Source organism: Phallusia mammillata, chromosome 1 (genome assembly GCF_965637545.1).
Source record: "Phallusia mammillata chromosome 1, kaPhaMamm4.hap1.1, whole genome shotgun sequence".
NCBI lineage: Eukaryota > Metazoa > Chordata > Ascidiacea > Phlebobranchia > Ascidiidae > Phallusia > Phallusia mammillata.
In genome coordinates this window covers 11,454,296-11,469,470 of record NC_137252.1, presented here as the reverse complement: position 1 = coordinate 11,469,470, position 15,175 = coordinate 11,454,296, and the positions used below count along the sequence as shown (strand labels likewise).

General features: G+C 38.3%; 2 protein-coding genes and 1 long non-coding RNA gene across 5 annotated transcripts; 1 reads left to right on the top strand and 2 right to left on the bottom strand.

Moving 5' to 3' along the window:
- The first annotated feature begins 137 nt into the window (after positions 1-137).
- Positions 138-15,130, top strand: LOC145217622 (ammonium transporter Rh type A-like). 2 transcript variants are annotated; one of them, XM_080084927.1, is made up of 10 exons: positions 138-281; positions 1,375-1,532; positions 2,517-2,706; positions 3,080-3,230; positions 4,408-4,552; positions 12,208-12,371; positions 13,125-13,262; positions 13,625-13,755; positions 14,087-14,243; positions 14,497-15,130. In XM_080084927.1, exons 1-10 carry the CDS (start codon positions 277-279, stop codon positions 14,563-14,565), a joined length of 1,308 nt encoding a protein of 435 aa, XP_079941053.1. In that variant the 5' UTR covers positions 138-276; the 3' UTR covers positions 14,566-15,130. The 2 variants fall into 2 exon arrangements, with proteins under 2 accessions (XP_079941053.1, XP_079941044.1); XM_080084918.1 differs by having other exon boundaries at positions 14,455-15,130.
- LOC145209325 (uncharacterized) lies at positions 5,781-7,169 on the bottom strand. The gene is made up of 3 exons (XR_013855065.1): positions 6,841-7,169; positions 6,516-6,643; positions 5,781-6,189 (listed from the first exon to the last, which is right to left on the bottom strand). It is a non-coding gene; the product is annotated as an uncharacterized LOC145209325 (long non-coding RNA).
- LOC145217637 (sterile alpha motif domain-containing protein 3-like) lies at positions 8,312-12,063 on the bottom strand. 2 transcript variants are annotated; one of them, XM_080084939.1, is made up of 9 exons: positions 11,727-12,063; positions 11,088-11,246; positions 10,013-10,225; positions 9,656-9,887; positions 9,485-9,575; positions 9,291-9,428; positions 8,978-9,176; positions 8,748-8,882; positions 8,312-8,591 (listed from the first exon to the last, which is right to left on the bottom strand). In XM_080084939.1, the coding sequence occupies exons 3-7, from the start codon at positions 10,209-10,211 to the stop codon at positions 8,988-8,990; spliced, it is 849 nt and encodes a 282-aa protein (XP_079941065.1). In that variant the 5' UTR covers positions 10,212-10,225; positions 11,088-11,246; positions 11,727-12,063; the 3' UTR covers positions 8,312-8,591; positions 8,748-8,882; positions 8,978-8,987. The 2 variants fall into 2 exon arrangements, with proteins under 2 accessions (XP_079941065.1, XP_079941073.1); XM_080084947.1 differs by lacking the exons at positions 11,088-11,246; positions 11,727-12,063 and adding an exon at positions 10,562-11,074.
- Positions 15,131-15,175: the final 45 nt, after the last annotated feature.

Below are 15,175 nucleotides of genomic sequence, written 5' to 3'. Positions count from 1 at the left end.
TCAACCTGCTGAACAAAAAATCACAAAAGCGGCAAGAAAAGCAAGCATCAGAAACGCGAGATCCACGCAAACAACACGCCACGCTCTCTTTTTTTCGCGGACACGCCCTCGTTCGTTCTCAGCCAATCACCTTCACCAGTATCGCATTGCTGTTCGTGGCTCTCGTATATCGGTCGGTATATTTGCCGTCTGCCAGTGTCTGCTGAACTATCTGGATATCCGGCCCTCTGTAAGCAACTCTTTTGAAGCACAGCAAGGTCTACAACTCGAGGAAAAATGAGGTATGTATTGTTGCCTATTTTATCCATGTTTAAGTATTCTTTGTAGATCTTAACGCACATATGCCTTTTTTATATGGAAGTGGTTCCGATTAATCACAAGTCGCGATAGTAGGGAATGTTAAAACATGTGATGCAGTGCTGCAAAGTTGTCTCTGGCCAAGTTTTAAACTGCTGCGAGAGGTGTTTCCGCGTTCGGTACATGCCTAAAAAAGTTGGCACAACTGTAACGAGGCGAAATTTGGTGTTTTCTGTACCTGTTGTTCAACTTTTTTTAAATCCCACATTGCTAAAATATTTGTTATGTTAGGATTATCACTACCAGTTTTAAAATCACTGTTCGAACAGTTGTGGCAATTGGTTTGATTTTGCGCCATTTCATGTGATATTATCACTGGCAATGATAAACATAACATAACAATGTAGGCTTGGAATAACACGAGCAGCGCCTACATTGATACTAACTTTCGCCACGTAACAGTTGTGTCAATTTTTTTATCACATGAAATGGCACAATAACAAACCAATTGCTGCAACTGTTCGAATTTCGTGGACGTACGATGCAGCCTCAAGTACGCGTTGCACATCGTGTTCGTTTTTGCCGCTAAACGCTTGTGTGCTGTCGCAAGCCGCTTTGGCGGCGCCGGGTGAACTAACGATCTCTCAATTATTAACATAACAAACCGGTAGTTGCTTTTGCCGTGACTAAAAAACCAAAACTTGCACGCTACAATCCGATACATTTTACTTAAAGTGGGTGGCAAATGGATGACATATTTAGTTGCAATGGCAGTTGCATGACGTACAAGCGCCTATTCAAGAATAAAAACGGGTTCTCGGCTGCTTGTCACCATATGTGGACAAAATAAGCACGCTACTCGAAGTGCACTGCCACGGCCCCACCAAAAAACTAAACCTAATCTGTCCAGTAAGGAGAAACGGTTCTCTGTTAAAAGTTGTTTTGCAGCACCTTCGAGACAGATTGCACAATACCTGGTTGTTTGTCCCAAATGTGTGCAATAACTGCAGACTGCGCTGATCACAAGGCGTAACCCCAGCAGTATGATTTGCATGTAAGATTTGGGTTGTTTTGCAGCAATACAAGAGGCAAGGAAACCGGAATTTTGCTGGTAGCACAAGTCATTTGCATTGCACTCTTCGGCCTTTTCGTCGACTACGATGCATCTCTCGCGCCTAACGCAAACTCAACGCAACATGCCGCGGAGTTGGAATTGTCGAACAACCTCTATCCTCGTAAGTCAAGCAACTCAAAGTCGAATTGGAAGGAATATTAGTACCTATGGGCATTGGGTTACGTTTTATAACAAAGCGCCCAATACCTTGCCCCTTTGTAGTTGCTAAAACAATAACGTCGTACCTGACACCTTGAAATGTTGCACGGTTCACCTGGTTTAAAATGGTACATAATTTTACCTGCAATGTGTGTCATCGGTAATTGTCACTGTATTTTAAGACACCTCTATCACTAGCCGAACTTACACTGCATTTTTTAATAAACTACAGCAACTTACACTGCATTTTTTAATAAGAAAGAGAAAATTCTCCCAACCAAACGACGTGCTAAATTTTGCACTCAAATAGATTTAAATTGTAACAATATAGAAAAACAAGTGCAATAGTCAGGAAAAATGTATTGCACTCGTTAAAGTAAGCAGGAAATTTTTGGTTTTAATTTTCCTCGTTTCGTCACTGTCCAACTTTAAGTGTGAAAGTTGGTAACAACGAATAAAATGAATTAATCTTGTTGTATAGTCATGGCATGCGTCAATGTATGACATAACTTAAACATTAAAAGCGCAAAACGAGTTACTCGTCATGTTTTATGAGCTGTCTGCATTATTTACAACAAAGCACTGAAGAAGTAAGGGAAATTGATAAATTAATCTTTGTGGTATAGAAGCATAAACAACTGACCTAGTTGTGACAGTAGGAAATTGCGTTATTGTACAATTAGCTATTACGAAAAACGGCCTAAAGTCTGTGTGCGTAGAGTTTTGGCAACAAAAAAACGTACATCGGTCAGATGGCGATAAAACAGGAATCCCACACTTGGAAAATCTATTTCGCCATTCCAATTTCAATATTCACTCAAAACTGTCGTTTCAATCTATTTTTCTTTAGAGACCAAACAATTTAGCTTTTTACAAAAACATCAAGTTGTAAACCATAATTAATTAAGTGGCGGGAAATTATCGTTTCTACAAATTTATTTCACAGTATTCCAAGATGTACACGTCATGATGCTCATCGGTTTCGGGTTTTTGATGACGTTTCTCAAGCGTCACGGATTCGGGTCGGTTGGTTTCAACTTTTTGCTCACTGCTTATGTTATTGAATGGTCGACCTTGGTAAATGGTTGGTTTGCGCTCATTGGATCCGGCAGCAAAATCTTCTTGACAACCAGAAGGTAAGGGTAAAAATTGCAAAAAAATAATGTACATTTAAACATTTTGTGTAAACGATAGTAACTTATGTATAGGCCTATAATTTATTTTAAGTGAATGTTTTCATTTCAACCTTTCGATATGCTACTTCATTTAACATACCAGCACGCTTTCAATTCAGCTTGTAAACCTTTCTTGGCTCACATACAACAACAAACACTACTCCATCAATCATAAGATTCTATTAGGAGGTTTAAAACGCCAAAAGCTAAATTCTATAACATGTCAAAGACTTGACAGTGTTTCAAACTCGTGTAGAAGGCATCCATACGTTTTGCAAACAACAAACAATTTCTTGCTGGTTCAGTTACAATGTTATCTTTTTTATTTTCGCAGTCTGTTGGAAGCAGATTTTGCTGTGGCGACAGTTCTCATCTCGTTCGGTGCGGTGCTGGGCGTCAGCAGTCCCGTACAGCTTACCATAATGGCAACATTGGAAGTCGTGTTTTACAACATTAACATCTACGTGGGTGTTGTAAAGCTGGGGGTAAGTTCACCAGGGTGCAAAAGTCCACAGCCGCTCTATCAATATGCACCTTAATGACTTTACAGTGTGTTAGTCCAACCAGTTTGGTTTGTAGGCTCCTGTTAAATTCGTGTTTTAACATGACTGCATTTTTAAATGCATTTTTATTGTTGGGACGGTCAATCAACACTTCTTAATTTGTTGCTAGAAAGTTCTTGGAGAACTGCCTCTTAACTCGACACTTGTTAGCTTGAATCAGCGGTGGAACGTTTGCAAAGCGGAAAGTGCGCAAACCTTTAATTTAAAGTAGATTATAGGAAACAAAATAGCTGCTAACGTATCACGTACTTCTGGCGCGATTCATGACATTCCGTGCACCGATTAATCTGCTACCAACACACGGCAGCAAAGGAATGTTTTTATGTCAGAAAATGTGCGCCAAGAATGCAAACTATTGAATGTGCGCCAAGAATGCAAACGCTGGGTGTTGGGCTAAATTTGTCTCTGTTTGTAATTAAACGTATCACAGATGTAACTTACAGCACACTTGAATTAGTGTGTATATCTTGCAAAATTATATCTTAATGCAAATTCTTGTTAATATCGAATTCGCCATTTACAACATGCCATCATATAGATCAATATAAGTAACTGGAATCGTTTGTTGAGCATTGGTGGGTCAGGACCATTTATGTATTAGCATATCTTTGTTTGTCGGTTAACGTCCATTTGTTGGTTTGTAAACAAAACTAAAGAATACAGAAGTTTTTATTATGGCTAGCGCGGGTCTTTCCCCCTTCACTGACCCATTGCCTTCAAAACAAAACCTTGTTGTTTGAAAACTGACATTTAAAATTGCTACGCGGTCACCACTGATGCGAAGCGACTTAAACTTTAGCGAAAAATCACGAACACACTGCGTTGGATAGACTGCAAACTTTAGACTGCCGAATTGCACGCGTCTTTGAATATGACTTGTTCATGAATCAAATTTGAGCAACACATATATATTTTTGCTTTGCTGAAGTTCGTATTCTGAGCTTCACAAGGCGTGTGCCCGGGGCTAATTAGAAACCATTTGCAACTATGCCAAATCGGACAAAATTTTCTTATCGAAAAACTCATTACCATTCGTTCAAAAGCCTTTACTAGGGTTAAGTCCAGAACGTATTTTTTGTAACCTAAAACTTTTGCGCAGGCTTTGGACGTCGGAGGTTCAATCTTTATTCATTTATTTGGCGCATACTTCGGTCTGGCCGTGGCTCGTGTGTTGTACAAGAAAGGACAGACAGACCACGAGAAGGAGGGATCAGTCTATCATTCCGATATCTTTGCCATGATAGGTATGCGATGGACATTGCAAAACTAAAATAGAGCTTAGATCTATCGTTGATAAGTGAACAAGTAAATATTGATGTTTTCTAAAATTTAAACAGATAATAAACTAAGAATCATATGCTAGTTAAAATACATAGTTTTGCTCAGTGGTTTGGACATATATAAATTAGCTTTTTATTCCAAGGACTCAAGATTTCATTACACTACACTCAGTTTTTTTTTATGATTGTTTACAACTTAATACACCATAATCTTTGTTAAGCAAAATTTAAGCAGCAAGATTTCACTGCAATTCGCTTCGTTCAAAGTTTAAATTCCAAAACCGTGCACAAAACTGCTGTAGGAACTGAATACAAAGCTACGAAATAATCTCTATCTCCAATCTCGCCAAGTATTTATTTTCAAATTTTGCGGCAAAATGATTACGATCGGTATGCACAGAACGCTGTAAATTTTTTTGCAAAGGATTTAGCGCTTGTTTAAAACCATGTTGTGGCATCTTTTGCGCTCCCTTGCGGAAAAAAAGCAACGCAAGTTTGCTCTGCTATCGTTCGAAGAAAGATTTAGGAGAAACGACATCGAAAATTGATTGACAACATTCCAATGCTGAAGGGTGCGTCTTCGTAAAGCTAACTTAATCCGGCGGTTTGGGTCGTGCTAGACTTTCAAAAGTGGAAGATGTAGGCTTGCAGCTTTTCGTGTTTGACAAACGATCTTAAGTCATTTCCGGTAAACCCAGTCAGTGTACCGGAAAATATTGTTGGAAAAAAGTCTGACTTGTGTTTTTCAAAAGGGACATCCAAAAATTGTGGCGTCGGTTTACAATATGAAACACAAGAAGTAAAATTGATCCAAAATGCGTAAGCAGACAAAAACGCTAACCGCCAAAGCAACCAATCGGCGGGTTACGCTAATAACACTTAAATAAAGGAAATACAAAAAATATCATCTGTTTTATCACCCACTCATTACGTGCGAATCAGTTAAACAAAAAGTCATGGCATGCATGTACTGCGCGCACTGTAAATTTAAATACAACCCTATAGGTGGTAATTACCACCTAAAACGGTGGTCCCTAAAAAGTGGAACTGACCACCCTAAAACATAGCGTGGAAAAAACCACCCTATAGCATTCCACCCCTAAAGTAACTACATTCCACCTTTAAAGTGTGTACCGTAGGGTGTTAATTTCCACCTCTTTTGAAGCATGTTATTCTCCACCCACAACAAAAATACGTCATGATATTTTATTGAGACAATGTCGTGCCATTTACATACAGATAAGCGAACTGGGCTCAAATTGACATGATAAAAAAGAATCAAGGAAAACAGGAAAGTGAAACGTAAAAATACACATAATGCATGGATACATAGCACAAAAAGGATTTTTTTAAAAGCACTACAACTTGGAACCATTTAATGACACGTTGAACATATATATTTATGTCTGTTGGTATCTTCAAAAGATAACTCAAACGCTGAAAAGTATTGTTAACCACTTGTGGAAATTAGACATCAAAAATCCAAATGCACATATATGACAATTGCATCCTTAAAACAATCACAGTTGCACATCCAATATTTTTGTGCATAAATCCCCAGTCAAAACTATTGGACGATATGGTGTGTCCAGCTCTTCATCCTAAAAGAGCATTAATCAATATAAACTCAAAAAAGAAAATGTAGTTTTGCTGTTCATTAAGCACTACACATAAGCATTAAAGGAACAACACGGAGGACTTCAGAGGGACCTTAAAAACATTTAATTTATCTTTACATAAACATGCACTATTACTTACATAACACTACACTAACGGCGGTTTATTACCTGATCCATAATGACTGAAAATGGGAAGTGAGTTATTAATAGACAACAACAGAAAACGTAACTAGCACAGCGGAGTACAGACAACACAGTAAATTATATAATATTTACTTCGCAAAATCTTTAGAAATGAAAATGCATACCTTTTCCTACAATAGCTGAATTTTCTTCTTTGAGGCCAATTTTCACTTTTTTTCTAATTTTTGGTTCCATTTTGTGATACACCCAGTTGATTTTCTTGGTGGAAAAATCTTTGAGCCTCATCCAACACCTGACAAAAAATTCGGTTGTATGAGATTGAGAATACACATAACAATATGATTACAAATATGACTAGAGACAAAAATGTAGTACAACAGTTAAATGGTGGCGTTAAACTGGCGACAAAAACAAAATTATATTCACCGCCATTTTAAAGACTAAACGTTATAATCTCACATGGCATTAATTATCTCATGGAATACTCACCTCATCCAGAAATTTTCTAAAGGTTCCCTCACGGACTTCATTTCTTTAAGATGTGTAAGTTCGTGTAAGAACTTTTCATTTACTAAGTGAGACTTGTTTCAGGTAAGCAACAACCTTTTCACTTTTAACCATACATTAGCACGAGGACAAAGTATTTCTATAGTTTCTATACCTTATATCCTGTATATGCGACATCTACAAATATATTAAAACATTACTATAATATACTATCCAACTACGAACTTTACATGAGCACATATACTATCTTTCATTTTTCAACATATCCCACTACAAACTGTGGATAATGCGATCTATCACCCGACTAACGAGACAGCTACTTCTTCACTCCCGCTACAAAGTTTCAAGACAAAAATCCGGCGCTTCACTGCCATAGAATAGCCTCCTGTTGTGCTGAAACCCTGGTGCCTATTGTTCGCTCACTATTGAATTATGACCTCCTTTTACTATCAACCAATCAGAGCGTTGTCTTAACTTGAACGTTGTTGGCGCGCTTACATCTCAACGATTGAACAGCGCAGTGGCATTGCGAGTGCGAATTAATGCCATTACAATTTTACTGGATTGGAACCGTTTGTCCGCTTCCCTTGTTTCAAAAATTTCATGACATGTGTTTAGCATTTGCCGAACTTCAAATACTGACTGTACGTAGCGACGTTTCACAAACGCGACGCTGCCACAAACATCTTGACGTTGGAATATTTTTTGTGGTGATTGAATTTAACAAATGAATGTTGCTAATTTAAATGTTAATGTCGTTTGAGTATGCGTGGTATTCCCCACGTTTAAAGGGTGTGAAATTCCACGTTGAAAAAATCATGTATTTTTGTGCCAGAGGGTGGTAATGTCCACCTTAACCACCACACGGTGGAATATTCCACTCTATGTGTTGGGGTGGAGTGGCTTTCTCCACCCTTTCAGTATCAGAGGGTGGAAATTTCCACGCTTCAAACCTCACGATGTTGGTGTTGGTGGAAAATTCCACGCTTAGGAGTTTTATTTCCACCTTTTTTCAAAATATGGTGGAAATTACCGCCATTTTTAACAAATTTCCACCCTGAGGTGGATTATTACAACCTCCAAATTTTATGGTTACTATTCTTGCGAGCTGGGCAATCTTGCACCGCTTATAATCCGCCCTCCCTATGTATAGGCGTGTACACATACGTTCATTTGTCTGCAGATAAGTTTACTCAAAACTTGGCTGCAAAGCAAAAATGCGTTTTTACACTGTAAATGGTAGTCGTGGAAACTAACACCAAAATTGGTGGTCCACAAACTCCAACTTAGGGTGGAGTTGCTTCCCACCTTTAGATAACGAAGGTGGTAAGTTCCACCTGTGAACTCCACCATAGTAGGTGTGTATTTGCCCCCATTGGTGGCAACCACCACTCAGCTGTCTGCACCACTATAGGGTGTCGGTATCTCCACCTGCAAAGGTGTTCCAGTACAACAGGGTTTCACAAAATTTATTTGCAAAACAGGTTTCACAAAATTTACTTTGCACTTCGCTTACAGCTTGTTTGAAACACGCTGTACACCAATGTGACGATTTTTCAGTGGTAAATTTAGAATACAGCAGAAAAGTTGTAGGGACTTGACCAATTGTTTCAGAAAGCAAATGTCGAACACCCAATAGCTGCAGATCATTGCAACTACGGCTTGTGGCAAATTAGGTGCAACACATAACTTCTTTCCACCAACAAACACCAAGTATATATTCTTTCATCCTCCTGCATATTATAAAACAAGTTATAACCCACAGCATTTGTGCAAAATAGCATCATTTCAAAGTCAATTACAATTTAAAATAAAAATATTACTGGTACATCACCCATTGCTTAAACCGTACACATATTTTAAAACATGAAATTTAAATTAATATATACCTGTGAAATGTACTTGGTGATTATGATTAGGTTTAATAAGATTCTCCAGTCTCTGCAGCATTTTTGGTCACCAAATTTTTCCATGAATGTTTGCAATACATCTACTTTAAGAATCAATTCTGTTGCCAAAAATATCTGAAACAGACAAATCACTGGACATTCCAATTTCAATAAAATGGTTATTACATTAAAATGGGTACATTAAATATAATGTGAAAAGATCCACCTACCAAATTGATTTCATGAAGTGTTGGAAACTGCATGGTCTAAAATGTCATTACTTGCTGCACCTCTTGCAATGATATTTCTCCAAAACTCGAATGTACACTTATGGCAGTCTTCTATTAAATCATGACTTGGATGTGGTTTGGCCAGCTCCAATTGTGCTATTTTAGAATGCAGTGCAACGGATTCCTCATCTTCAAAACTCTGTATGCAAACACACAATTTGGAACATAACCTCACTTTTGGTGATTAACTGAAAATAAACCTATCTAACTTGCAAACCTAGAAAACTTTTAATAAATATATGTACATACTCACATCTTTAAACAACCTCCTTGAAGAATCCTGCCTTTCTCGACCGCCATACTTTATTTTCATAGCAGCAATTTGCACATCTGAATGAAGGGGTCTTCTTATGTCTTTAAATCTTTGTCGCAAACTACAAACCCATGTGCTCTACAAAACAAACCAAAATCAGTACTGTGCTGGGCAGAAATCTCGCACCTACTTACTATTGGACTGCTACTGTTTTGATCTTGCAATACTGGATATGCCTTTACTAATTCCATTAATACTGTTCTCATTTGTAAGGGTGATGGGTACCTGTAATTAATTTTTACAGTATTAGTAATATTTAATGTGTACGTTACAAGCTATTTTCAAACAAACTATATCACACTTACATATTATGTGGTAAAATTGAATCACAGACGAGTTGAACAATTTTGCTCCTAATTTTGTTGGTTAGTTTGCTTGGATAGTTGCAATCTTCCAAAGCATCACCAATGAGTTTTGGAAGCTTGTATCTAACCAACCATCCATCAGTTTCTACTGAGGGGGATGTAGTTGAAAGTGAAGATGAGGATGAAAGATGTGTTGCAGTCTCATTATCATTTTGTATCTCCGGTAAACAATCTGAAAATTATTTAATCGCATATTTCTAAGCCAAAATTGTACAAATACAAACAACATTAAGACATATTGTCACAATCAACATGAGTGTAAAACATTAACTGGTGTATTGTATTACATGCAAATACCTTTGACAAGAAGTTTGCCACTTTCTGGCAAATCTGTTAGATTATCTACATCCACCCAGTCATTAAACGTTTGTGAGTAAAGCTGAATTGAGAACGGATGGGTGATATTGAATGTAGTCTCAATTTGATTGGTCACATCCAGTTTTGATATACAGGTTAATATCACTTTTCTCTCACCACAGGTCACATGATATTCCATATTTACTTTTTAATCTGCGAACAAAAATAACCTTAATGACGGTAACAAGGATGATACAGGAGATAAAAAGCAACCTAAATTATTATCTAAACATTTCAGAGAATGCTCTTGCACATTACATAAGCACTCACTGAAACGTTTGGAAATTAAACATGTCATATTTTACGAAACCACTATAACACCACCATTTAAACCGAAATGTAAAATATATTTGACACCCTTTGGTTTGGTGAAGAATACTTTCTGGAGCAAAAGTTTATTGTGCAACACAATGGCGGCACAGTCACATGATGATGTTCATTTCTTAAATATTAAAGGAGTTTTTTTTAGAAATGCATTGACAAACACACGTTTCAGTTTCATGTGGACATAAAATTCCAGCTTACATTGTTTTTTTATTTTGATCTGAGATTTGTCTTCAAATGTACATACTTTATCAGTTGCAAGAAAAACAACATACACAACTCACTTTTAATGAACCTACAAGTTGAATCTATATTGCTGATACATATAATTTTAAAAGGTATTTTTATACTTAACACAACCAATCCACAAAACCAACAATTACCAAATGCATATAAAATAAACCAAAAACTAATGGACAAGCAGTATTGTCTGCACCAGTGTTTCTTAACTAATTAGCTTGTGGGCCATATAGTAGTTTGTAAAGTGCTGATGTACCAATTATCAAGACCTGCTAGCCATACTGATGAGAAAGTGGGCCATTTTTTTCTAAAAAAACGTTGACTTGGTCACGCAATAAAATAGGTTAGAGATACACAGGTCTACTACGCAACTCCATACATTTTAAAAACTTTAATATGCATCCAGTTACTGGTCAGTTTGCAAGGTAAACAAAAAGTATAACCAACAAACCTTAAAACTGTTTCCGATCCGTATCCAAACTCCAAATCCTCCAAATCGGCACAAAACGTGGCGTCTGCGCAAGCTGAACTCTGGGTGTGGCTTACCGCAAACGTCATAATAAAACAAACATGCCCCTGCAACTCAGCTTGGGCGATCCCAGAATTCTGTCTGATGTAACAATTGGGATTGTTATGCGACAATCTATATCTTGCTGTGTTGCTAAACCTTCACTAACAATGAAAACTTTTTCACCGGTGATTTGTTCATTTTAATTATACTCGTATTTCTACCAACTCCCCTAATATTATGATGTATACTGTATAGCGTGCATAAGTCGCGTTGATGAGATCCAGCGTGATAAATGTGCATGTTTTTTTTTCAAAAAATGCCACTGGCTCGTTTGGTTACAGTTCTAAGTCGCGACTGCCATACATTGCTGCTACGGATTTCGCTCTTAGAACGTAAAAGTAACATGTAGGATACTAACATCTGCCTTAAACTTCTGAAAAACTTTTCAATTTACGTTACATAGACTGCAGTTATAGGAAGGTTTGTTGTAAAAAGATGCGTTGTTTAAATACAAATATACTACCTGGTTTATTTGTCAGTATAGTAATCATTTATACTAGAGTAAATACAATTCCAAACCTCCAATGTCGTATTTCCACGGCTTGAACATATTTCCAAACCTTGACCGCAATGAAAACGGAAGAGAAATCCTAGCACCAAATGGTCTAAATCGCGTATTGACCGCCTAATTGCAAGTTATTGCAGTACCCAAATTGTTTCAAACGATTAGCAATGTGTTACCGCGTCTTTTAAAATACCTTTGCGCATATACCCACCCTTGTGAGAACTGAGGGTTGGTATTTACACCAATACTATAGGACGGGTGGAAATTTGGTCTTAAAATGGTGTGAAATTACACCTTTTAAGCTGTACCACCCCAATAGGTGGATCATACCACCTTTTATTTTCCCCACCCTTTGTTTTCCACCATTTCAATTTACAGTGTAGGGCATGCCATGGACAAATTTGGTAGCTAAACTTCGTTGGTCTTTGTAGGCTGTCTGTCAAACGGGGGTTCTCACCGTATGTGCTGCATAACCTTTGCTTTGTACTCTTTCAGGTACGCTCTTCCTTTGGCTTTATTGGCCGAGTTTCAACGCCGGTCCAGTTGAAGGCGCCGACCGACACCGAGCTATCATCAACACTGTGCTTAGCTTGGCAGCTTGCACTGTAACCACATTTGCGATTTCAACAGCCACCGACAAAAACGGCAAACTGGACATGGTGGGTAATTCAATGCAAGTTGAGGAAATACAGAAATCCGGTTTGGGCCAAACATTTGGTCCGAAAATCCGAATTAACTGATGTCGATTAGTTTAAGTCTTACCACATAACAAATCTATTGTGCCTCGAGTTTTGTCCGAATTAGGCGAAGATCCGGATTAACCAAATTTACTGTCGTATGAAAAAAAGTAACTTTTGTACCCTTTTCTGTTTTTCACAAACACCTAATCGCATACACTATCTAGTACACCTGAAATATAATGAATGTGATAACATTTGGGTAACTGTTTTTTGTGCGTAACGTTTAAATAAATATGTTATACACTCTGTAGGGCAGTGGTCGGCAACCGCCGGTCCGCGAGGAGTTCGTTACCGGGCCGTATACTTTTTTAGGTTAATGCTATACAACATTTTGCCCATGTATCCTGGGGGATAAACTTACTTTGGCGTTTTCATTGCTAAATATTTGTAATTGTTTTTTTTTTGAAGACTGGTCCGCGATAAAATTTCAGATTCATAAACGGTCCGCAGTGCAAAAAAGGTTGCCGACCCCTGCTGTAGGGGATAAATATACATATTACAGGTTGTAACAATACTGCGCCCACGGGTATATGTGATGTTAACCAGCCGTTATCTGTTTTCAATTCATAAAACCCTTCCTAACGAAAGATTGTAGCACACCTAGCATCACAACAATAGTGTTTCAAGTTTGTCTTGAACGCATTTAATCCCCGTGAAATTTGTTCCACCCAGGTTCACGTGCAAAACGCGACCCTTGCCGGTGGTGTAGCGATGGGAGCAAGCGCCGATCTTGTGGTTCATCCTTTCGGGGCTTTGCTCATCGGGACCGCGGCTGGTATTCTATCCACGCTCGGGTACAGATATTTGCAGGTAATAAATAGTTACTTTAAGTTTGTTTTTCATTTCTACCTATAGCAAACATCACACTATTATGCTTAAAAATCGTTGAAGATATGGAACTATAGTGATAGCTTATCGTAACAGACCCAATACATACGGTTTAAATTTATGTACGGAAATACGTTATATCAGCGACTTATATACAATTAGATTACTCTTTTTTCAGTGATAGCTCTCTTTACTACATCAATAATTAAATTTCACGTGTTGCAATATATTTTCCAAATATGTCACAAAATAGTTACGAAATTTAAACTTGTTTTGTTGTGCTACATTTTCGCTGTATCTAACTAGTTGCAACGAATTGTTCAAAACATTCTTCTTACTTGCAGCCATTGCTGCAGCGCACCATCAAGTTACACGATACCTGTGGGGTCCACAATCTGCACGGAATGCCAGGAATCCTTGGTGCGGTGGCCAGTGGTATTACTTGGGCGATTCTAAATACTAGTCACAACGGCAGGTAGGGCGCACTTGGCGTTTTTGTTTTATTTGCGCGTTGATCTAGCAGCTTCTAGCTGGATGCGGTCAATTGACACCAATTGCGTGCAGTTCCAAGTGGACCAGATTCTCCTTCGGCCGTGTAATAAATTTGAACTGTTTAAGGCTAGATGCAATGCTTTCTTGTTGTAGCTCGTTAAAGCAGTCGTTAAAGCAAAATAAGTGCAATGCCTCGGTTGCACGCAAGGCGCATTTTTAGGGTGCCGTCGATCGTATTAAGCCAATCAGGAACTGCTTGGGGTGCTTGTCCAAAAGGTCAGTGAGTTTGTATGACGCAATTGTTTTTAAAATAGATCCGGTGCCACGCAAGGAGGATACCAGATTGCCGCAATGACAGTCGGGCTTGCTCTGGCCCTTGCTGGTGGAACTTTGACGGGTTTCCTATTGAAACTTCCTGTTTGGGACAACCTCACTACTGATGAGCTGTATGACGACGATGTATTTTGGGAGGTAAAATAGATGTTAACATTTGCCCAAGCGCAAGGGCAAACAGAAATATAAGCAATAACTCCATAATTCAAAATCACCTGCCGGTCACAAAAGTCTTAAAATCTGGAAAAGCGTTTTCTTAAAAAACTGACCGATATAATTCAACGAATCGAACTCTAACTACATTGTCACATACAAACGGTCTAACACGGTTTACCACGATTATATATAGTGCCAAGAGGGCGAATCACTTACCCAATATACGCTTACACAGTGCCAGGATACCATCGAGGACAAAGACGTCGAAACTCCTGCAGACGGAAGCGAGGCGGCCGCCAAATAATTGATTTTTTGTCATTGCTGTGTTGCCTTGCATGTTGTTTTTAGGCGTGTGCTTTGCTTTTACATCTTGCAGCCTGACTTTGACTTTACTTTAGCGAGGCAAGATTAACATTGTTTCTTGCTGCTTTGATTTTCTAATACCAACCTTATGCTGACCTGTGCTTGAATGACACCCCTGCAAGTTTCCATTTTAAGTTACCCCTGTGCATGCTCAGAGGACGTGTCTGCATTGGAAAAACGGTTTTTAGATTATTATGTTGAGGTAAAACGACCCTTCACATCCAGTGAGCTATCGCACCGACATGGTGCACTTGTTGAAATGCCAACGGTTAAACGAAAACCTCATATAGCCTTTAATACCTGCAGCCGACACTGAACTGTTTTTAACGAAGCATTAACAATTGTGCAAAGCCCTGCTACCTATATACCAGCAAACGTCAAAAAAGTATGATGACCATTTCAACTTTTGGTTTTGGGTCGACACTTCGGAGTCAGTGTATATGTATTGCAAAAACTTGGAATTTGAGAAAAACGTATGTAAATACACTTACCTACTAATTTTTTTACATCGCTGAAGCATTTTTTTCCAACAAAAGAACCAGTACTTAAGT